The sequence below is a fragment of the Moschus berezovskii genome, chromosome 27 (assembly GCF_049115385.1).
Source record: "Moschus berezovskii isolate FMDL1 chromosome 27, NW_MosBer_1.0, whole genome shotgun sequence".
Classification (NCBI taxonomy): domain Eukaryota; kingdom Metazoa; phylum Chordata; class Mammalia; order Artiodactyla; family Moschidae; genus Moschus; species Moschus berezovskii.
Window position 1 is genome coordinate 5,416,668 of NC_142486.1, and position 23,631 is coordinate 5,440,298.

Consider the following 23,631-nt stretch of genomic DNA (forward strand, 5'->3'; position numbering starts at 1 on the left):
AAAGGGTTTCTGCTAGTCACGAGGAGCTGATATCATCATGAAAGGATTTAGTACTTTTCTAGATATGAGGAGATGCAAGGATTGGGATCATGAAATCAGTTCCTAAAAATATCTGTCTAAAGACCTGTTATACCAGTAGAGTGCCTCACTCTCCACCCTGAATTCCCTTCAGGGAACGTTGAAGGTCAGCAACTGCAGCAAATCTGGCAGATGGCAAATGCCCTTGCTGTTCAGTTGCTGGCAAATGCTCTTGACAAGTGCCAATTCGTAGTTGGCAAATCCAAGAATGGTTTCAAATAGATGGTGCTCTGTACAAGTCAAAGAGAAAATGTTTATAATTATTTTGCTGCCTCATCCCATTCACTTCACTTTAAGAAAATGGTTACTCTCTTATGTTTGTATGTCATCCATGTTTAAAAAGTTTACAACTCGGGCGTAATTACAAGTTTTTCTTTCCAGCAGTTTCTCATGTTACAATACTCACCCCAGTCTTCTTCATTTTTCTTTCCTGAGTGTGGTTAGCCTCCAGGCTCTGGTTTGAACAGGCCAGGGTTTGAATCCTGCCTGTAGTTCGCTCACTAACTGCCGCTTCTGGCACGTTCAGTGCAGTTCAGTTGCTCAGTCGTGTCCGACTCTCCACGACCCCATGAATCACAGCACGCCAGGCCTCCCTGTCTATCACCAATTCTCGGAGTTCACTCACACTCACGTCCATTGAGTTGGTGATGCCATCCAGCCATCTCGGATAGTAAAAAATAGCAACTTTATGGGATTGTTGTGAGGGTTACTGGGATGTCAGTTTCAGTGCTCCACAACTGGTAGCTGTCGTTTTTGAGTTTACCAGGAGAACACTTGATCATGAACAACTCACTGCCTTTTTTCCTGCTTCAGCATATGAGATATGCCTCTGCAAACCGGTACTCCAGGTACAGTAGGCGTTTGGATCTTGACCCTGTATCTAAGGCTTTTCTTCCTCTTTCACCCGTTTAGTGTGTTTCTCCTCTTCGTGTGCTCCAGGCAAAACAGGGAGGCTGGGTTGAAGCCACAACGGGCTGGACAGAGGGAGTAGATAACAGGTTCTAGGCCCGCACGGTCACCGTGGCCTGTGATCAGAAGGAAGGGGTGTGGAGATGGGTGGAGCAGAGCAGAGGAGGGTGCACACGGGAATGAGCAAGAAGAAACAACCAATTTAGGTCCTAAGTCCAGCTAGGCAATGAGGGTCAAAGAGACATCTCTTCCATCCTCCTTCAATCTCTCCTCGGGAAAGAGGACAAACGCCTGAGGAAGCGCCCCCCACGACGCATCTGAGCCCAACCCCGCAGGGGGCCATTAGGGAACTCGCGATCGAGACTAGACCTCCGAGCTGCCTAGATGGCCCCGGAAGTGCGCGCCGAGGAACCCGCGTTTCCGGTCTCCCTGGAGTCCGTGGTGGCGGACGCTGAGGCTCTCGGCCAGCTGAGGGCGTGAGGGGCCGGGCCGGGCCGGGCCGGCTGTCGGCGGGGCGGCGGAAGAGGGTCGGGCCGGGGGCACCCCAGTGGGACCGGGGTGGGGCCTGCTGCCGGCCGGGCGCTCCCCGCGGTGCGGCCCAGCCTGCCTGCTGGGAAGACAGGACTCCTTCGACCCCCCCGGCGGGGAGCCTCTTGGGAAGAGGCACCTACTGTTTCCCCTACATCTGTCCCCTCTCGCTCTCTGCCCTGAAGTGGCTGCCCCTCCCCTGTGTCGGGTTCTGAAGACTTTTTAGAGAAGACCTTGGCCTTGGAGCGGCACCGGGGTTTGGACCCAGCCCATGGAGAAGCCGCCCGAGCAGATGTCCCTGGATTCCCCGTGTCCATCCCCCGAGCAGGAGCCTCGAAAGACCAAGGGTGAGGAGCTGACCTGGTTGTTTTTTTTTCTAAAGTTTGTCCTTTACATTGAGGCCTCAGATCAGATGGACATGCTTAATCGTGCACTTAGAATTACCCTGGTGCGAGACACTGATTTTTTTTTTTTTACCTAAAGCTCTGTTAGATGTAAACGAAGCCTATCACTAATATTTCCTCTCTTACTGTGGAGCAGACCTGCGGCAGCACTGTCCGTGGCACTAAGTCTTTCGAATCTGTTAACTTGCTTGGCCTCTGAGAGGCTAAGTAAATTGTTGTGTGAATAAGTGAATGAACCCAACCAAGTGTGTTCTATATCCCAAGTGCCAGGGAAAGACTGGGCTTCTCTTGGCAAACTGTCTTTCATCACTAGGAAAGATATATTTTCCACCAAGGATATAAATTTCAAGAGAGTGCCCTACCTGTGGAGTATGGTAGACAGGCCAGCCACCCGCTGATGGAAAATGAGATTAAACTGTAGACATCAGCATTTAAATATAAAATCTGCTATCCCTCTATTATCTGGTGTGTGTGTTATCTGGTGTGTGTGTGTGTGTGTGGTGCGCGCATGTGCGTGCTGTTATTTCTGACTCTTTGTGTCCTCATGGACTAGCCTGCCAGGCTCCTGTCCATGGAATTTTCCAGACAAGAGTACTGGAATGGGTTGCCATTTGCTTCTCCAGGGGATCTTCCTGACCCAAGGATCAAACCCAGGTTTCTTGTGTCTCTTGCATTGGCAGGCGGGTTCTTTACCAACTGTGCCACCTGGAAAGATGTATCTGGTATATGCTTGGCCTTTTAAAAAAAGTGGATTTGGATTATTTAATTGAGGGACAAGGGCTTAGATAATCCACATCATGGAGTTTGAGAAGGTTTATGTTTGGGAGACTTTATTTTACATGTTTAGCCTCTAATTCTGTTTTAGGCTAATTTTTAACTCAAATATTTATTGAATTGTTATTATAAGGTACTGAGACGAAGTCGGAAGGAAACCTAACCCCTGCCACCAGTTTAGAGTTGAGTTGGAATAGTTATCTATGAGAGATTATGGGATAATAAACAGTGTGGAAGTTCACAAGAGGAGAGCCTTGTCAACTGAATATTGGCCCTGGAGGCCTTAGAAAGTCATATGTTTGGCCTTGAAAGAATTTAGAGTAAGGAAAGAATCAGGTTTTAGGTCAGAAGGGATAGGTTCTTACCAAAGACTCTTCACTATTCACCTTTCTGAGGCCAAGTGCCTTATTTACCTTCCTAAAATACTCATTTATTTATGTTAGTTCACAGTGCCTGCTGTGTACAGTCTATTCTCTGTAACCTGGCATTCGGGGTCCTCTGCAGCGTGATCTGAACCCAGCTTTAAACGTTGTCTCCGTGTTTCCCCATACAGGCTCAGCCAGACTGGTGTGTCTGCCCAAGGAGATGCCAAAAACACTCTGCTTTACCTGCTATTGTGCCTTTGTGTCTTTTCTGCGTCACTGTTAACTACATCCTCTACTTCCCCAAACCACACACATCCCAGTGTCCCATGCGTGACACCTTAGTGCAGGGCAGGCTCCTCCCTCAAGCTCCTGAAACAGACTGGTGGCTGCTAGGAAGGAAACACACAGGTGCTAGAGACGTTTACATGGAAACCTGTAGGACTTGGTGGTTGACTCAGCAGTAGAGATGTAATCACCTTTGTTCCCTTTGCTTTCATACCTCTTAAAAAAAACCTTCACCACTTGCTGTTATCTTTGCAACTGCCATTCACTTAGCTCAGGACACCACTTTTACTCCATCGAAACTGATTATATCCAGGTTGCCAGTAGCTTAACGAATAAATCCATTGGACACTTTTTTTCCCTTTAGCCTTAATTTTTTTTTGACCCCTTAGTATTTTTAATGACATGATTGCTCTTCTTTGAAACTCTTATTCTTTGGTATAAAGAATTTTTCTTTATACCATTTTTCTCCTGATTCTGTCACTTGCCGTCTCAGGGTCTTTCCCACTCCTGTTTGCCCACTGTTTCTTTTTTGTTTTTGGTCACACCATGCAGCTTGTGGGATCTTAGTTCCCCGACCAGGGATTGAACCTGGGCCCTCGGCAGTGAAACCAGCTGTAGCGGGTGGAGGTAGAAAGTTGAATGGAGAAGAAATTGTGTGGGGAGATAAATGTTCGGGGAACAGTTCAGAGTAATTGGCGCACAGAGTAGGCTGCTGGAGGATGACTGTAAAGGCAGAGTGGTGTAAGATCCTGGAGGATGGACACCAGGCCAAAGAATTTAGATTTTGTTTGGCAGAAATTGAAGCACATAAACTTTGCTTAACAGGAGGCTAGCAGACGAGTGTTGCAGATCGAGGAAGAGATTCTGGTCTGTTTAGTGTGAGAGGTGATTAGAATCTGACTTGAGCATATTAGCAGTGATAACAGGAAGGCAGGGGCAAAAAATGAAGAAGTATGTCATAGAAGCAACAGTATTTGTTTACTGAGTGAATGTGGAGCAGAGAAGAGAGTCCCTGGTCACTGTCGCCTCCTCCGTTTTTTTTATTTTGAAAAATGTTAAAGCTACAGGAGAGTTGAAGAATATTATACCAAGTCCTCACACACTGGAAGTGTATGTGCCAGTTTGGGACAAGTCGATCTCAAGAGATTGGTATGACAGCTCCCACTAGGAAATCTTGTTTTTAATTATTGGAGATGCTGTAGCCGGTTGACGAATACTGTCCATCTCACCACCCATCTCAGCAGATGGTAACACCATCCCTCCAGCTACTCAGACCAGAGGGAAACCCCTATTTCTTTCATATATCCGTATCCATCAGTCAGGAATCCCATCCATGTGACTGTCAGCATTTCTCTCCAGAGTCCAAGTACTTCTTCCCACCTCCTCTGCCGCCATCTTGGTTCATGTCACCATCGTCTCTCGCCTGGATTGTTGCCGCTGCCTGGTTGGTTGTCCTGTCTCTACATTTGCCTCCCCACGGTCTCTCCTCAGCATAGCAGACAGCACGATCCTGTTGAAGTGTCAGATCTTGTCTTCCTCTGGTCAGAACCCTTCACTGGCTTCCCATCTCGCTCAGTGAAGAACCTCTTTACAAACCTGTGGCCGTAGTGGCCTGTGTTCTCGGATCCTCTTTTATGTCTCTGACCTCATTTCTCACTCCTCTCTCGCTCATTCTGCCCCAGTCACACTTGCCTCCCTGAATACCCGGTGCCTTTGCCGTTGCTGTTCCTTCTATTTGTAATCCCCTTTCTCAGAAATCCTATCTCCTTCAAGTCTTTGCTTAAATGCCGTTTTCTTAGTCTTCCTTTGATCATGGTACTTAAAATTGCATCTCCTTTGCCCACTCTCCCAGGCACTCTAATCCTTGTTCCTTGCTTTTTTGTTTTTATAGCATCTTTATAATCTTTTTACAGTATGTAATTTACATAGTTTGTTGTCCATCTCCCTTAGTAAAATGGAAGAGGAATTTTTTGTTTTGCTTATTGACAGATCTGAGAGACCGGAACTGTACCTGGCATGTTGTTGGTGCTCAATAAAGTGTTCTGAGTGACTGTTACGTGACTTGAGGAATATTTCAAGGATCACCTTCAGCTTCATGGAGGAGGTGATGTTGAACAGGGCCTGAGAGCAGTGAGGTTGACATTCTCAACCATGTTGGGCAGTGGGCCACGAAAAAGCCACCTTGTCTAGAATGTCACAGCCACCACATGTTGTGACGAGAGTGGTTCAGCAGATAGTAAAGAGGCTTCGTTTGAGGAGAAGATCAGAATGAGGCTGGAAAAACAGGCAGAGACCAGATCAGGAAGATGGAGAAGAAACCTAAGTCTCTCTCTGCTTCCTCGGAGCTTGAAGTCTAACAGGTAAGTAAACACAAGTGCAAGGGGACGTACAAACAGTAAACCAGCAATCCACTTCCACCTGTTAGAATAACTGTTATCAAAAAAACAAGAAATAGCAAGTGTTGATGAGGATGTGGTAAGAAGGGAACCCTCCTGTACTGCTGGTGGGAATGTAAATTGGTGGAGCCATTATGGAAAATTGTATGGCGGTTTCTCAAAAAATTAAATATAGAACCACCATATGATCCAGCGATTCTACTTCTGGGTATTTATTCAGAGGAAATGAAATCATTACCATGAAAAGATATCTGTACCCCCAAGTTCATTGCAGCATTATTTACAGTAGCCAAGACATGGAACAACCTAAGTGCCTGTCAGTGGATGAGTGGACGAAAACGTGCTCTCTCTTTATACACAGTGGAACATTATCCAGCCATAAGAAAGATGGAAATAATGCCCTTGTAACAGCATGAATGGACCTGGAGGGCATTATGTGCTAAGTGAAATAAGTCAGAGAAGGACAAACACTGCATTACCTCACTTGTGTGTGGAATCTGAAAAATCCAAACTCACGCATACAGAGAACACGTTGCTATTGCAAAGTCGGGTGTGGGGAGTGGGAGAACTGGATGAAGGGCGTCAAAAGTACAAACTTACAACTATAAGGTAAGTCAGTCCCAGGAAGCTAAGGTACAACATGGTGACTACAGTTAGCAATACCATGTTGTATATTTGAGAGTTGCTTATAGAGTAGATCTTAAAAGTTCTCATCACACACAAAAAATTAAAACCAATATCCCAATGGAATGTATAGAAGAGGACATATCTGGAGGTGGAGAACAAATATAAATATGGTTCTCTGATATCAGATAATTACTAAATTTCTTAAAGACAATGACCATTCCCTACTAAAATCTGGGCTTCATGTGTTTTACTTTGATTGCTGATGGAAATGATACTACATTGGATATTCCTCAGCACCCGCTTCTTCCAGAAAGATTAAGCAGATGGCCTTCTTTCTGTAACATACTGCACTTCAGTAAGTCATATTTAATAAGTAAAACTTAGGAGGAGAAACATATTACAGTAAACATGTTTTTCCATTGTCTCTCTTAGATACAACTAGGGTGCAGAGTTGGTTTTTGTTGGTTCTCTTAGAAATAGATATGAAAGAGATATGGAATAGAGCTGAAATCGTTAATGGAAATATTTCTGGTACCCCATGCTTCATATTTTAAGCATTTCCTCCTATTCTCCCCTTCTCTTTATCAAATCCTCTCAGTTGGCACCATTTCTAAAAAGGTTCTTCTAAGGTCTGAGTATGTCACGTTTGTGAGTGAGCATGTGAGCATCTGTATGTGGAGAGAGACAGCAGGAATGAGGAAGGTGCTGGCGTCTGGTTATGGGGAGTATTTCCTGTTACCATGGTGACAACCCATGTGGCCAGGGTACCATGTGGACAGAAACTTTGCATGAAGTTCTCTTTGATTTATCTGCTCAGTCCCTGCCTCTCTCCATTCAGAACCCCCATCATCATCCTTCCTGTGTTCTGAGAAAATCTCACTTTCCTCAAACTCTGTTTTCCTATTCTGTTAATTCCAGTGTACTTATCTGATTAGGTACTTCATATATAAATCCTCACTTTAGTTTACTCACCACTTCCTCCAGATCTGCTCAGCCTGTATTTCAAGGCCATTTTTCATACTTTTTTGAACCAAATACCCTGGAATACTTTAATCATCCTGTCTCCCACCAGGAGTTTTTACTGTTACATATACCTTTTTTGTATTTTCTGTCAGATGGTGAGACCTGGACTGAGGATCAATTAATTATAAAGCAGAAAACTCTTGAAGTAGGGACACGACCACATGAAGGAAATGAATGTGAACAAAACAAACATGAGGGACCCTATGAATATGGACAAAACTTCAGTAATATGTCAGACTTCATCCAACAGTCATATGTTCTTATTGAAGAGAAATCTCAAATGTGCAACGTTTGTGGGAAATTATTCAGGCGGAACGCATACCTTATTCAGCATAAGAAAATCCACACGCAGGAGAAGCCTTACAAGTGTCATGAATGTGGAAAAGCCTTTGGCCATAGTTCAAATCTGTCTCAGCATCAAAGAATTCATACTGAGGAGAAGCCCTATGAATGTGATAAGTGTGGGAGGGCCTTCCGGCGCAGCTCACACCTCATCCAGCATCAGGTCACCCACACGGGCGAGATGCCTTACCTGTGTAACGAGTGCGGGAAAGCCTTTGGCCGGAGCTCAAGTCTCCTCCGACATCAGAGAATCCACTCTAGGGAGAAACCCTATGAATGTACCGAATGTGGGAAGGCCTTCAGCCAGAGCTCACATCTAACAGAACACCAGCGAGTTCACACCAAAGAGAGACCCTATGAGTGCAGCGACTGTGGGAAAGCTTACAGTCGGAACTCACACCTTGTTGAACATCAGAGGGTCCATTCAGGAGAGACTCCTTATGGCTGTAATGAGTGTGGGAAATCTTTCAGCAGGAGTTCACTCTTTTTCAAACATCACAGAATTCACACTGGAGAAAGGCCCTATGAGTGCAGTGAATGCGGGAAGGCCTTTAGTTGCCACTCCTACCTCACTCAGCACCAGAAGACTCACAGTGGAGTAAAATCTTCCAAACATAAAGAATGTGGGAAAACCTTCAAGCACAGTTCATACCTTATTCATCACCTGGGAACCCATACAAGAGAGAAACCATAAATGAAATGAAGGTGGTAAAGCCTTTGGTCAGAGTTCAGCTCCGACATCAGAGAGCTTGCACTGGGGAGAAAACCTTTGTCTGTACAGAATGTGGACTGTCTCCAGTCATAGTTCACCTCTTACTAAGACCTGAGAATCCACACAGTAGACAGATCTCTTATGCATTTAGTGCGTGAGAACCTTTAGATAGAGTTCCCGCCTTACTGAGCATCGGCCAGTTCATGTTGGGGGAATGGTGGGTATGGGGAGAGCCTCGCTGTGTGTTGGGGTAGAGTGATGCCATGGAGGGGGTGACTGAAATGGAACCTTTAGTTTGCACCACTTTTTATTTGATCTTGAGGATCTACATCAGAGGGAGATGCTATGGTTTGTTTTTCAAATCTCTACAGTCATCCTCTGAAAACGGGATGAGTTAGGTCCACTCCAGGGAAGAACAAATCAGGGGGATTCAGACTCATGGATCAGGAAAGCAGCAGGATGACCCTTGAACCCAGTAGTTTCCCTCTATCTCACCTGTCCTGTTGGTTGTCACTGTACATGGAAGTGGCTCTTGGGTTTTCTAGGGCCACCATTTTCGCTCCTCAGTATCCTGCAGACTACCGAATCTTGTTTTGTTTTATATGTCATAGAAGCTTTAAATAAACGGGCCAGTTTTCTAAGCCAAATAATTTCTCAGTATCATGTCGTGGGCTTTGCTATGTGTAGAATCCAGTAGACTGAACTGCGTGTGTCAGACTTTCCCTTTCTTCTGTTTTTCAGTCTGGGCTCTAAGGGAGATTCTTGGGAGAGTTAGACGGCAGAAGAGAGGCAGCAGTGATTTTGTAGCTCACGTGTGATATTGTTGCTGATCTGTTGACTCACCTTACTGGGACTGGGCCTGAAACTAGTCTGCCTTCCCCTGGATTATTCTTTGCCTTTATTGGGCCAGGGGTGTGTGTGTGTGTGTGTGTGTGTGTGTGTGTGTGTGTGTCTCGTCATGGTTTTCCTTCTCTGAATTCTAGTCATACACATGCTTTGCTCTCAATACCCTTAAAAATTTTTTTTCACCAGTTGCTGTTATCTTTGTAACTGCCATTCACTTAGCACAGGGCACTGCTTCTGCTCCATCAAAACAGATTATATCTAGGTTGCCAGTGACTTAGCTAATGAATCCATTGGACACTTTTCTTCAGCCCTAAGTTTTTTGACCCAGGCTAGATGGAAGGAGTGGTGGGAGGGACCTTTGCACTGGGAGTGGAACCAGCTATTGGGTGGGGGCCCTATGAGCCTGCTTCTTGATAGGTTCTGGTTGTGTTATATGCAGTAAAACTTCAGTTTGGGTAACTTGGGTTTTCCCTTTAGAGCATGGGACCAGGGAAACACAGAACTCAGGGGAGTCAGAACTCTAAAGGTTCTAGCTCCAGGTCACAGGCTCTCCACCGACTTTTCCAACAGACAATTCCCTCCTCCCTTGTCTGTCCCTCTAGACCTGGGAAAGTATGAAAATGCTTCCTGAGGAGCTGATACTTACATACACTTCCTAAATTTCTGATACTTATATACACTTTCTCAATTTCTGATCCTGGGAGGGGCTGGCTTGGCAGTCCCTAGCCATACCTTGAATACAGCCTTGGGCCCCCTGCAGAGAGGCATTTCCTATGCTCTGGTTGAAGAGGTAAGAAGAGTCTTCAGGCAAAGGGAGATAGGAGGAGGAGGAAGACAAATTTCTACAGTGGCACCCAGAAATGACTGCTTTCATCCCCACAAAAGCCCATCACAGCCTTCAGGTTGAAATCAACAAGACCCTTCTCATCCCAGCTCTGCCCACCGACTTCTCCAGCCCTCTGTGGCCACTCTGCCAGTCATTCTGAAATTCATTGGGACACAGTAGTTTTCAAATGTAGGTTAAGAGCCACTCGGGTTGGGTGGGGCCTCAAAATTAATTTATTGTAATGAGTTGCGACCAGCAAAGGGTAAAAAAAAAGGCCGAACTAGAATTGACTAGAAAACATCCATCATAAAGGTAAGTCAGACGTTTGTCCTGTTTGTGCACAGTGGTGCATATATACAAAGTACAACGTACAGTAGTTCTTGCTGGAGAGCAGGTAAAAATCTTTGCACATTGCGATCCCTGTTTGGGCTTAAGATTCTGTCTAGAAGGGCCTCCTTGGCACGTCTTCCCTTGGACTGAATTGTTCTCACTCTGCATTTCCCACAGCAAGCTCTACTTCTCTGTGCACTGATCACACTTTTAAAGAATGATTTATCTGTTTGTGCTAGTTTTCTGTTTGTGCTGGTTGCAAGCTTAGTGAGGGCAGGGACTGTGTGCACCTCACCTGACATCTGTCATTAGAGAACGCACTTGTGTTGAGCGGCTGAATGATAAACCCAGGTCCAGGTTCTGGCTGCGTGTGTTCTCAGACAAGGTCTCTTTGTTTTTTCTGACTTTTTATCTGATTTACATACAGAAAACTTGAAAGAATAGACTAATGAACACCCTATATATCCTCCACTTAGATAAACAATATTACCATTTTTCCATATTTGCTTTCCATTTATGTGCTTTCCCCCCTCCCCGAATCATTTGAAAGTAAGCTTCACCCTGAGTGTTGAGTTGGCCAAAAGTTTGTTAAAATTTTCCTGTAACAGTAAAATCTGAACGAACTTTGTGGCAAACCCAACACTCTGGCATGCTTTTTCTAAGAGTCAGATCATTCTTGTATGTAATCACAAGACTATTAACATACCCAAGAAAAGGAATTAAATTCCATAATACCATCTAAAATGTAGTGTGTATTTAGATTTTCCTTGGTTGTCCCAAGAATGTGTTTTATAGGTAGCTTATTTCAAATCAGAAAAAAAAAAAGAGTCACATTACATTTGGCTTTATATCTCTTTAGATTCTTTTAATCTAGCACAGTCCCACCTTTTTTTCTTTTTTTAACGACTGACTTCTGGAGAAGTCAAGAACAGTTATCTTTTATAACTTTCCATGAAATTTATTTCCTTGTTTTCCTGAGGTGGCGTTTAGCTTCCTCCTTACCCCCTGTATTTTCTCTCAACTGGAATGAAGTCTAAGAGGCCTGATGATGTACTTTTGGCAAGAGCACCTCACAGGCGATGCCTCCTTCATACTGCTGTCACCTCAAGAGGCACGTGACATGAGATTATTCTACCCCAAGTAATACTGTTTGTTTACTGGCTTAAGGGAGTGACTGCAAGATCTCTTCTGTATAAAGATATGTGTTTCTTTTGCAATTAGTAATTTGTGAGGAGGATAGCTCCAGCACCATGTGAAGAATCTATTCCTCCACAGCCTAATGCTTTTAGTAATTAGGCTTTTTAGCAACTATTCATGTGATAGTTTGGACATGTTCTTAACTGGGGGCTCAGTTTTTCCATCTGTTCAGTTCAGTTCAGTTCAGTCGCTCAGTCGTGTCCGACTCTCTGCGACCCCATGAATCACAGCACGCCAGGCCTCCCTGTCCATCACCAACTCCCGGAGTTCACTCAAACTCATGTCCACAAAGTCGGTGATGCCATCCAGCCATCTCATTCTCTGTCCTCCCCTTCTCCTCCCGCCCCCAACCTTTCCCAGCATCAGACTCTTTTCCAGTGAGTCAACTCGTCTCATGAGGTGGCCAAAGTATTGGAGTTTCAGCTTTAGCATCAGTCCTTCCAATGAACACCCAGGATTGATCTCCCTTAGAATGGACTGGTTGGATCTTCTTGCAGTCCAAGGGACTCTCAAGAGTCTTCTCCAGCACCACAGTTCAAAAGCATCAATTCTTTGGCGATCAGCTTTCTTCACAGTAGCCTGGGCATAATCATACCAGTGATTTGGATTTGCTGTATAATGACATTTAAAAGTGTGACAGGGTGTGTATGAAGATGCTGTTACAGTCTGCCATAATTTCTTCCTTCTTCTGAGAACACCATCCCTCTTCCTTTTTAGAACATTCTTTCGATGCTCCAGATAAGTGGTCTGATATGATCTCTAGTGGCCTTGGCGTGCAACTGCTTGGAGCGAGGCTTGGGTTCCCAGCCAGAGATTGCGGTAGCAGCAGGTCCTAGCCACTAGACCAGTGGTCAGTGACAAGGGCCCTGACCCTTTGGTTTTGCAGAAAAGAATTTCCACAAAGACAGAAAACAGTGAAACAAAGTATTAAAGAGGGGAAAAAAAATACAGTATGTGTTGATAGACTCAGGGAGAGAGTTGATGAGTGGCCCCCTTGTGGCAGTTTGAATTACTTTTATGGGGCATTTCTTCTGGTTTTCCTTTGGCCAATCATTTTGATTTGCCTGGTCCATATTTGGTACGTCTCAGGATCCTCCCGTGTGTGCTCACGCATCTCTTAGCCAAGATGGATTTTACTGAAAAGGTATATGAGTAGGGAACATCCCTTGGCATCACTTCCCTTTGGCCTCCAAGGAGCCTTTTCTGCGCATGTGTGGTCGGGGAGAACTTTTGACTTCAAGAAAAGAAATGTGTCATCTGGGCAGGGCCCAGCCCCCTCCCTTACATATCCCGCTATTCTTGTCTTGGAGTTTCTGTCCATTAGGAATGAATCACTAATCGCGTTACCCTGGGGTTCCCATCTACCTCCTTCCTCACAACCTTCAACTTCTTTGATGATCCTACCTGCTTGGCCTCTGTGGGGCACAGCTGATGCATCTTCTTCAGCCGGAGTGGAATGAGCTTGTGACCAGAGCTGAGCCAGTCCGAATCCCTGGGGAACTGGGAACCAAGTAGGAGTGGGAATAGGGTGAAGAAAACATTCTTTTTCCTGAGGGTGACTAAAAGTGAGTCTGGAAGTTGACTATTTCCCCTGCCGCCTGGAAGGGATGGCTGGAGGGATCAAAAGCCATCTCTGAGAGCAGGGCAGAGAGGTCTCCCTGGCCTGGCTCCAGGCCTTCCCAACTGTACTCTGCCTTGCCCCAACTAAGCCAAGAAAGACCTGTCTTGCCTGAGGCCTTACAAATTGGGGTCTGAACCTTATGATAGGTAGAATATACAATTATATACAATGAGCCTCTCACATGGTGTATGTTAGTTGCTTCAGTCATGCCTGACTGCAACCCCATGGACTGTAGCCTGCCAGGCTTGTCTGTCCATGGGGTTCCCCAGACAGGAATACTGGAGTGCCATTTCGTTCTCCAAGGGATCTTCCCCACCCAGGGATCAAACCTGGGTCTCCTGCTTTGCAGGCAGATTCCTTACCATATGAACTACCAGGGAAGCCCTCCTTCACATGATAGACAAGCACTTCTCACGTGTTGGGTGATTCAATGAACTAATGGCTCATCAGCTCTCCTCCTTCCCTGCTGCCTTTGAATGTGTGCCTGCCAGTGGAGAGGTGTGTGGAGGCGCCAGACACGGTCCTGCTTCTTAAAAACCTCAATGAGTTACAAATGCCTTTCCTTGGTGAGCTTAGTCTCAAAGCACGGGGAGCTGGTGACTCATCCGGATCCAAGTGTGGCCCCTCTTGCCACAGAAACTAGCCCCCTAGCTCAGCCACCAGGGCTAGGAGCTAGAGTGCATCTCTTGGAAGAGCCTAAGTTTCAAACCAGCCCGCCTTGGGAGAGGTGTAGACAGCCTTTTTAGTGGAGGGCAGAGGACTGTGCTGGCCAGCGCAGGGTTTGGGGTGTGTGCCTGAGTGCGTGCGCAGGGCAAGGGCGAGGGAAAGACTGGGAATGTGGGGGATGGGGGGTAAGCGTGAGGTCTGCAGGGCGTCTCCCAGGCCCTCCCAGCCAGCCCACTGGAGAAGTCACTATGATCATTTCCTTTGCACAGATGAGGAACCTGATGCCCAGGAAGAAGAAGTAACTTCCCCAAGGGCACCCTGCTGGTGATGGCAGAGCTGGCATTCGAATCCGGTGGACTTCAGGGTGCACCCACCCCCACCCCATTCTGCGTACCGGTGAGCAAGGCCTGGACCGCAACTGCCTGGGAGGCCAGGTTCCCCCCGCTGTAGGGCCCGGAGGGCTCTGGCTCGGTGGGCTCCGTGGGGAGACTGAGCATCCCCTCGCTGGCCTGAGGGGGGTGGGGAGCAAAGGAGGGTATTGACCACCGGCGAAAGGGCTGTGCCAGCAGCCAGGGCGGGTGTAGGGACTGGAGACCGGTGGGGAGGGGCGAGCGGAGGTGGAGCCTCGGGTTGGGAGGGAGAGGGCAGGGAGAGGGCGTGGAGGAGGCCCCCCAGGCCAAATATTACCCTTCTGTTGGGAGCCTTGGGGCTGGATCTGGGGCCCAATGGCCAGGTCAGGACCCATCTATGGGTCTGGATAATTTCACTGGGGCTTTGGGGCCACTAAGGACCGAGGAATGTCGTCAGTGGGAAGAAACCGCTCACCCAGCCTAAGTCACTTTCAGCCCAAGTGACCTCAAATTACTGGCTGGCGGGACAAGTGGGGAGTGAGGCTCCCGAGGGCCCAGACAGTTCCCTTCCTAGTTCCAGCCCGGGATACACTTATCTGGGCTGCCCTGCACCTGCGCCGGTGACAGGGCTGCGCCGGGGTGGGCGCTGGGGCTGGGCGCCTGCGCGCAGGGAAACAGACTCAACAGCGGGAACCAGGCCCGGCGGGGCATGCAGCTCTTTCAGTCATTGGCCCTTTTCAAAATAATTGAAACGTCAGTGAGAGTCGATGATAGTAAGTTCGTTTTGTTTTGAATGTTCTTGGCAAAGTAAAAAGTTGGTAACCCTCTATTTCCACTCTGCGCCACCCCCCCTACCCCCGATTCTGTCTCCCTCTCCTCTACTTTTGGGAAACCCAAATCCAACTGCCGGCCAGTGGTGACTGGTGAAGAAGTGAGGAGATGGGGTGGCTGTTCAGGGTTGTGGTCCCTGTGTCCACTCTGACTGACTGTGGCATCCTGGACCAGTCTGTTCTTTCCAGATGTTTCTTCAGCAGTACAAAAGGATCTGCAAATCCCCCTTTATAGGAACATGTCCGTGGTCCTTTGAATCTGGCTTATATCAGTGTGTCCCAGATTGTATGTCCCTGGTGCCCAGTTGTCCAGAACCAGCGCTGAGGGCAGCTCCATGCAGAGGCTGGCTTATTCCTGGAGAAAGGCCCACAGGGTCCTCCTCTCTGGAGAGCAGCTGGGGCGGGCCAGGGGCAGCTCGGAGTCACTGCAGGTGAGGAGGGGAAAGCGCTGTACTGTCTGGACAACCTTATGTGTCTCTTCTTCCCAGTAGTTACCCAGAGCCTGAGAGTTCCTGTCTTTTTTCATCCCTGATTCTCCCCGTTGGCCTAAGCTGGGCATGGGGCGCCCAGTAAGTACAGAGTTTGTTTTTGTGGAGTGAATGGATAATGACTGGTGATTGGGAGAGTCCAGGGACTAGAAAGGACCAAGTTGAGGTTTGCAGAAGATGTGGGATTTAAAAGGCTTAAAGGGAAAGAGACCTGCCCTCAGGGAAGAAACCCAGACTGGAGGTGCTTGGGGTGACTGTGGTGTTCCAGGAGTGGAGAGAGTCATGGCGGGTGTGGGGGCAGGAGGGTGGGTGCTTTAGAGACTTTATGAACGAAAACTTGAGAAGGTGAGGACAGTTGATGAGGTGAAAGTGTGGGAGAAACAGAGAAGCCAGCGGGAACTCCAGACTAGAGTGTGGGTGATGGAGCAGGTGATTGAAATAGGGGGACACTGAAGTCAGTTTAGACAAGTTGAGGTGCAGAGGGGTGGGGGTTGGGGACAGGAAGGGACTCAGGGCATCAGTTGAAAATGTCCAGGGTGCTCCATTCCCTGCAGAGGACAGGGTCAAGATGCGGCCGTGATTCCTACCTGGAGAGCTTTAGACCCAGGACTCAACTCTCTCTGGTCCAGTGACTTCATCCTCTTAGGGTGAAGGACAACAAGGCCCTGAAGTTCGGGTGACTCATCAGTACTGCCCCGAGGGTGGAGAGGTCACAAAGGGTAGCTTTGCAGGAGGGCAGGATAAATTTTTCAGGTGGGAAGAAGAAAAACTGGGGAATGACAGAAAGAGGAGGGAGTGCTTTAGAAATTTCCCAAGCCCTCTGACAGCAGTCAAAGAGGACCAGTTGTTAACTTTTCTATAAGCAGTGGATTTCCTCTGCCCTCTGGCTAGTTCTTCTGTTGTGATCAGATGATCTCAAAGCCTCAGAGATACCCCTTGTGCCCGGCTGCAGTGAGGGGTCCACATGGGGGCCTCGGAGGGGCCCCAGTGCCTGGGCACACGTGGGGGCTGAGAGGAAAGGGAAGTCCCTCACTTGCTGTGTGCAGCTCGGAAGCTTGGTGCTGCCAGGCACAGTCTGCTGAGGCAGCAGAAACAAGGGCTGTTGTCTTGGGGTATTCCCATCTCCCTTGTCCTGTCCCTCTGACCTCCGGATGCCACCTTCCTGCACTGCCACATCGCTGTGGTCATCGGGGGCCATCTGGACAGGGCCCACCCTCACTGCTGCACCCAGGCTTCCAACGACCCTCTCCACCTCATTCCTCAGGGCTGCCAGGCTGCTCGGCGAAGGCAGAGAGGAGGCTGACTAGGTGAATCTTTAACCAAGCACCTGGGCCCTAAGCACTGTGCTTGACACTTCGTTCGCAGCGTGTTACTTGGTCTGCCCAAGAACCTCAGTGGGCAAGTGTTATCTCCTCCCTTTTCCAAATGGGGAACCCAAGGTCCTGAGAGTTTTAGTGAGTTCCCCGAGGTTACCCAGCCAGCAAGTGATAAAGCTGGGACACAGTCACGGCTTCTACTGCCAAGTCCAGCCAGTGCTCACCTTCTGTATCACAGGTGTTCCTTCTAGGAAGACATCTGTGATGACAGCTGGTGGTGATGGAGAAGTTATGAGGGATCCTTAACTGAGGGGCTCAACCTCCAGGCCTAGAGGGAGCCTAGGGCTTCAGGAGGGCCTGTGAAACTCTAGAACTATTTTTAAAAGTTTCTGTGTGCATATTTTCTGCTCATTTTTCAGCAGAGGGCCAGGTGGACCCCTGTCCATCTAAACCCCAGGTCCTGAGACAGGAGGGCCAGTCCCTGAATAAAGGCACTCCAGGCCCTGGTTTTAATATCTGCCTGGTCCTCATTCTGAAATCTCCAAGGGTAGACAGTAGCTAACAGCTGACTGGAGAGGCTCTGTGGCCAGTTGCGGGGGCTGGGGGACTGTTAAACAGAACTGAAAAGTTAGAACTTTATAGAGCTGGAAATTTTACCAAGGTGGAAAATGAGGCTCAAACAAGGAACCCCACACACTCAAGATTGCCTAGTGAGTTGGTGAGAGAAAGTGTTTTCTGTGTTGGTTAGGCCGGCTGAAGAGGTCTGTAAGGTTAATCAAAGCAAAGCAAAGATCTCCTGAGCCCCAGGTCTGCTGACATGTCCGCGGGCATCATCTCCGTCACCTGGTGCCGCGTGGGCCTCCCTCACTGTTCCTCTCCCAGGTGATGCTGACGATAGAGGACAGAGACGTGAAGGGCTTCACCTGGGCCATAGCCCCTGCCTTGACTTCCCTGGGCTACCTGCTTATCCTGCTGGTCTCCATCTTCCCCTTCTGGGTGCGGCTGGTGAACGAGGAGTCCCAGGAAGTGTTCTTCAGTGGCCTCTTTGAGAACTGCTTCCATATCAAGTGCTGGAAGCCTCGACCCTTATCCAGTATGGAGGGCTGAAGGCGGGGATCCGGGAGAGGGGAGCGGGGCCAGCTTGGGGCTTGGGGAGGGGTGAAAGAGGACTGATGGGGGCAGATAGAACAGAATTGAACACGCCTGAAAGGACATTTTCTCTCAGTCTCTTGGGGTTAGACAAAAGCAGGCAGCTGGGAAGGTGTAAATGATGTGCGGTCTGCCGGTGGGGGTCGGAATTTTGGTCCCAGGCCAGCTTCGGGACCTGAGGCTGGCGGGCCCCGCCCTCTGGGCTGAGCGCCGGGCCGGCCCGCTCTCCCTCCTGCCCACCCCCTGCAGTTTACGTCATCCTCGGCCGAGTCTCCCTGCTGTCCGCAGTCGTCTCGTCTTTTCTCACCACTTTCATCATGGTGTCCTTTGCGTCTCAGCTCTTCCCGAGGACCCGGAAGCACAATTTTGTGTCAGCCTTCATCAGTTTCCTCACAGGTGGGGAGCAGCAGGTGGGCCCCAGCCTTGGGGAGGGGGCCCAAAGCTGGGGGGATGGCCTCTGTCTGAGGTCGGGAGAGGGACTTTCTAGGGCCCCTCTCGTCTGTTTCCGTCTCTGTGAAGTTGCCCAGGGCACAGCCACCCCCTCCTTGGCTCCCCCTAACTCTGCACTTCCAGAGGGCATAGCCCTCGTCGCCTTGGCTTGGCGACATTTCTCTGGGGGTGTTTTCCATCATCTCTGTCTTAGCAGCTGTCCTGGAACCTGGTACAGAGTTATAACTGAAATAGAGACTATAAACCAAATACAAATGCTTCTTGGATGAACGAATGGAAGAGACCATCTCTGCCCCTAGAACCTTCTAACTTTAATAGGCTGACCAAGACCCTCCCCTGGGAAGCTCCCATCAGAGGGAGGAGGTGGAATGCTCATAGTGGGAAAATCAGGTTGAGTGTCACCCAAAGTGTCACACCCAGGGGCCCATCTGGAGTCGGCCCAGGGCACAGGCGCAGAGGGTACCCGGGATAGGGGTTTCTGGGAGGCGAGGCACACAGGCTTTGCAAAGAGTTAGGAAGGAGGGTGAGACAGGTGTGTGGGGTGGAGCTTGTTGGTTCTGAAAGGGGAAGGGGCCCGGGCAGGAGAAAGGAGCCTCACGCAGGTGCAGGAAGGCTGGAGCAGGGGCAGGAGGAGACTGAGGGGACCTGCCTGTGATCCCGCAGGGGCCTGTGCCTTCCTGGCCTTGTTGCTGCATGCCCTGGAGATCCAGAGTCTGCGGATGAAGCCCAGCCCCCCGCAGTTCTCCATACAGTGGCCTTACTACGTCCTGGGCTTCAGCATCCTTCTATTCATGGTGGCTGGTGAGTGATTTGGGGCTGGCGCCCTCTCCCCGCCCTCTGTCTGGATTCAGGAGCTGTGGGTGCTCTAGAGCTGTGCTGCTCAAAACCGTAGGCACGTGTGGCTGTTGCTGCTGTTGAGTCACTCAGTTGTGTCCAACTCTTTGCAACCCCATGGACCATAGCCTGCTAGGCTCCTCTCCAGACAAGAATACTGGCTCGGGTTGCCATTTCCTTTGCCAGGGGATCTTCCCCACCCAGGGATCGAACCTGGGTCTCCTGCATTGCAGGCAGGTTCTTTACCAGGGAAGCCCCTACATGTGCCTATATCAGTCAGTCAGTTCAGTTCAGTCGCTCAGTCGTGTCCGACTCTCCGCGACCCCATGAATCACAGCACGCCAGGCCTCCCTGTCCATCACCAACTCCCGGAGTTCACTCAAACTCATGTCCACAGAGTCGGTGATGCCATCCAGCCATCTCATATATAACTTTAATTAATTAACATGAAGTAAAGTGGTGCTGGAGAAGACTCTTGAGAGTCCCTTGGACTGCAAGGAGATCCAACCAGTCCATTCTAAAGGAGATCAATCCTGGGTGTTCATTGGAAGGACTGATGCTAAAGCTGAAACTCCAGTCCTTTGGCCACCTCATGTGACGAGTTGACTTACTGGAAAAACTCTGATGCTGGGAAGGATTGGGGGCGGGAGGAGACGGGGACAACAGAGAATGAGATGGCTGGATGGCATCACCGACTCGATGGACATGAGTTTGAGTGAACTCCGGGAGTTGGTGTTGGACAGGGAGGCCTGGCGTGCTGTGATTCATGGGGTCACAAAGAGTTGGACACGACTGAGCGACTGAACTGAAAGTTAGAAGTTGAGTTCCTCGGTCACACTAGCTACACCTCACATATTCAAAAACCACACTGTTATATGCTCAGTGGCTTCCACATTGGACAATGCGGATGCAGAAGGTTCTGCTGGACAGCACTGGTCTAGGGCCTGCCTCAACTCTGTCCTCCACCCTGCCCCTCCCCATTCCCGTCTTCCTTGACTTTAGAACCAAACTTGCACATTCATGTGCTCCCTTACACCATCCTGGTTCCTAAGGCTTTCTATCCCTCTCTCTCCAGCTTGAAATCTGTGATCTTATTCCTCACTTGAATCCCTTTTTTCTTTACCTGTCATCATCTAAGTTCTTCATCTCATCTAATCCCATCTAATTGTCCCTACTCCTCATCCTCTTCCCACAATATTAACCTGACCCACGATTATAACCTATTTAGACTCTATTTTATTGCACATTGAATATATAACAAAGGATATATCTGTAAGACATAAGTAATTATAAACTGTACACCCGTATTTCCACCATATATTTAAGAACTAGCCATATTTTGTCAAATCCATTGTTTAGAAGTTACACCCTTATTTTATGTACCACTGAAAAAGAAAAGATTGATGCCAAATATAATTCTAAGGTGCTCGTAGCTTGTAAGGCACATCTTGATTTCAAGATGTTAAAATGTGGAAAAAATGGACATGTTAAAATTAATGAAATATGTTAGAATATGAAGTATCTTTGAAGTCCCACCTCCCACCACCATGTGGCTCTTCCTTCTCTCACCTTCTTCTCTGTCCTCAGGAATCAATTATTCTGAAATTTATGCCAGTCCTTAAACAATGTATTATTTACTTTTGCATACTTTAAAACTTTATATGAGTATTATGATACTGTATTTTTTCTTTTGGAATTTGCTATGTTTGATCGATATTATAATCTCGAGATTCCTCCATATTAATATGAGGAACTAAGCTCCATTTATTTTTACTGCCTTGAGTATTTAATTGTGTAACTAAGCTTTCCAGTAGAAGGAGCATGGTATTTTTCTATGGGAGAATTTTTAAGTTAATGATTCAGTTTCTTTAATGATTATATGACTATTCAGGTATTTTATTTCTTCTTGAGTCAGTTTTGCCAAGTTATATATTTCTTTATACATTTTATCTAAGTTTTAAATTTTATTGACAAAAATATTTAAAAAATTTTGTTCTGCATCTGTAGTTGTGTGCTTTTTCATACCTGATTTTTCTGTTTTTTCATTACTAAGTTTGTCAAGGATTTATCAGTTGTTTTAGTCTTTTCAAAGAATCAGCTTTTTAGCTTTCTTGAAACAAACCTTCTTGTTTGTTTTCTACGTAATTACTTTTTGCCTCTTATTTTGAACTTCCCTCCCCACTACTTAGTTTTTTTGTGTGTTTATTCTTCTGTTCGTTTTTCAACTTTCTAAATCTGGATCTAAGCTCATGGATTATTTCTTCTTTTCTAACTAGGCATTTAAAACTTTAATCCCCATCTAAGAATTGCATCTTTATTTGCAGCTCTCATTTTGATGTGTAATATTTTTTGTTGTTCAATTTCAAATATTTTCTTGTTCCCCCTATTACTTCTTTCACCCATGCATTATTTTAAAGTATATAATTTGGTGCATGAACTGAAGCTGAGGAGTGGTATTTCTAGAACATTTTTAATCTCCTCCCTAATATCTTTTTTTTTTTCTTTTTGTTTTTTGTGGAACCCCAGGAAGACTTCTGCTAGCCCTTAATACTCTATCCTGCATGTCTGTCAGTTTCTCTTTCATGTGTTTTGTCTTTCTGGGCTGCATTCTGAATAATGTATCTAGCTACATCTTCAGTTTTATCCATTCACTTTTTAGCTGTGTCTGATCTATTTAACCTAGCTTTAAAATTTTTATTTCAATTAATCTATGTTATAACTAGACGTTGTATTTTCCTATAAATCTCATTTTATATTTTTTCCTTATGTTTTAAATCTCTTCTCCAAATATATTTTTATTATACATGTTAAACATACTTACTTTATATTCTGTATCTTATAAGTTTTAAAGTTGAATTACTTGCCCCTGTTTCTACAAGCTCTTGCTTGTTTTGCCTTGTTCCTTGCTGTGTTCTGTGGGTTTTGACTGTAAACTCATTTTCCTTGAAAAAAAATTTTTGGAAGATCTTTGAGGCCTGTATTTAAAGTGTTTCCTTAAAAAAGGATTTGCATTTGCTTCGGCCTGGTGCCTGGGTGCACAACAACTACCCTAGGGTCCCAATCAAAATACTTAGGTACTATGAGTCTAGCTGCAGACCCGCATAATAGCTGGCCTGTGCTTGTGAATTCTGAGTCCATGCAGGCAACTTGGAAGTTCCAGTTTCCTATGCTTGACTCTTCCTAGATCCCCTCATTGCACACAGGACCTGGGCTTGCCTTTTATTTTCTGTGTCCTGAATGGCCAACTGAATGGAAACTCTGGATCACCTGGGTTGAATAGATGTCTCCAAGGTGAAGGCTAATTGTGTGTTTGCTTAACCCTCTAGATTCCTGAGATCATTATGGTTTTGGCTTCTGAAAGTGTCTTACTCTGATGCCAGCTTGATGATGTATTTATAAATAGGTTTTTGAAGAAATATTTAAAATAGTTAAAAGTTTTGTGTAGTGGGAGAGTATCTTGTTGACTGTAACGCTGAAAACAGAAGTTATCAGTCTTAGCTGTAATGCAGCATTTCTTATCCAGTCAGGATATCTCCATTTGTTCCTTAATATTCACTCTCTCTCCCTTCCTTCCAGTAAGATTCAAAACTTACTGAGAATTTTGAATGGGTTGGGCATGAAGAGGCCTGGACTTTGTGTTTGACCTTCCTCTCTGAAACCTGGTTTTCTTACCTATTCATGGTTAGACAGTTGCTCAGATGACTTCCAGCACTGGCCATGGTTCTTTGAGTTTATCCATCTATATGTATGCTTTGTCCATCAGTGTACTGTCTGCCTTCTATTTCTCTAAAACTCTAAATTGGAGGGCAGGTGCAGACCAGAGGAATCAGGTCAGAGGAGGGAATTTCCAACCTCTGGGGCACTGAGCTTGATACACTCTCTCTCTCCTGACTCAAACTTTTGCTGTGCCCCAGGTGCCATCTGCCTCATCCAAGAAATAGCCTGCCCTAGATGCCATTTGCTGCCCATTTCCCAGAGTACTGAGGACACCCAAGAGATCTCGTACCTGGAAAACCTGGATAGTCTGGGAGGAGAACTGAGCTCCATGCAGAAGGAGATGCTGCTGAAGGAAGAAACCATTATCTAGACCCAGACAGCCTGTGCCCTGCCCTTCATCAAGCAGTGCGAGTGCACACGTGTCAGTGTGTGCGGCTTCTCAGCTTCCATCAGTCCCTGCAGTTTCTGATGAGGCTCTTAAGCGTCAAGTCAACCCCGCCCTTCCCCCTACTCACAGTGATTCTATCCTGCGTGTGTTTGGTATTTGTTAAACGTTTTTTGAATTCTT

The 23,631-nt window shown here is 47.1% G+C and overlaps 2 protein-coding genes across 5 annotated transcripts; both read left to right on the plus strand.

The window, feature by feature from the left end:
- The first annotated feature begins 1,722 nt into the window (after positions 1-1,722).
- LOC148773616 (uncharacterized) lies at positions 1,723-9,290 on the plus strand. Its single transcript, XM_055410254.2, has 2 exons — positions 1,723-1,862; positions 7,482-9,290. The coding sequence occupies exons 1-2, from the start codon at positions 1,787-1,789 to the stop codon at positions 8,423-8,425; spliced, it is 1,020 nt and encodes a 339-aa protein (XP_055266229.2). The 5' UTR covers positions 1,723-1,786; the 3' UTR covers positions 8,426-9,290.
- TMEM225B (transmembrane protein 225B) lies at positions 1,723-23,631 on the plus strand. Of its 4 annotated transcripts, none has more exons than XM_088833003.1 (7): positions 1,724-1,862; positions 5,333-5,703; positions 14,199-14,325; positions 17,796-18,006; positions 18,312-18,458; positions 19,176-19,313; positions 23,261-23,631. In XM_088833003.1, exons 3-7 carry the CDS (start codon positions 14,257-14,259, stop codon positions 23,431-23,433), a joined length of 738 nt encoding a protein of 245 aa, XP_088689129.1. In that variant the 5' UTR covers positions 1,724-1,862; positions 5,333-5,703; positions 14,199-14,256; the 3' UTR covers positions 23,434-23,631. The 4 variants fall into 4 exon arrangements, with proteins under 4 accessions (XP_088689128.1, XP_088689129.1, XP_055266230.1 ...); XM_055410255.2 differs by lacking the exon at positions 5,333-5,703 and adding an exon at positions 15,598-15,678 and having other exon boundaries at positions 1,849-1,862; XM_088833002.1 differs by lacking the exon at positions 5,333-5,703 and having other exon boundaries at positions 1,723-1,862.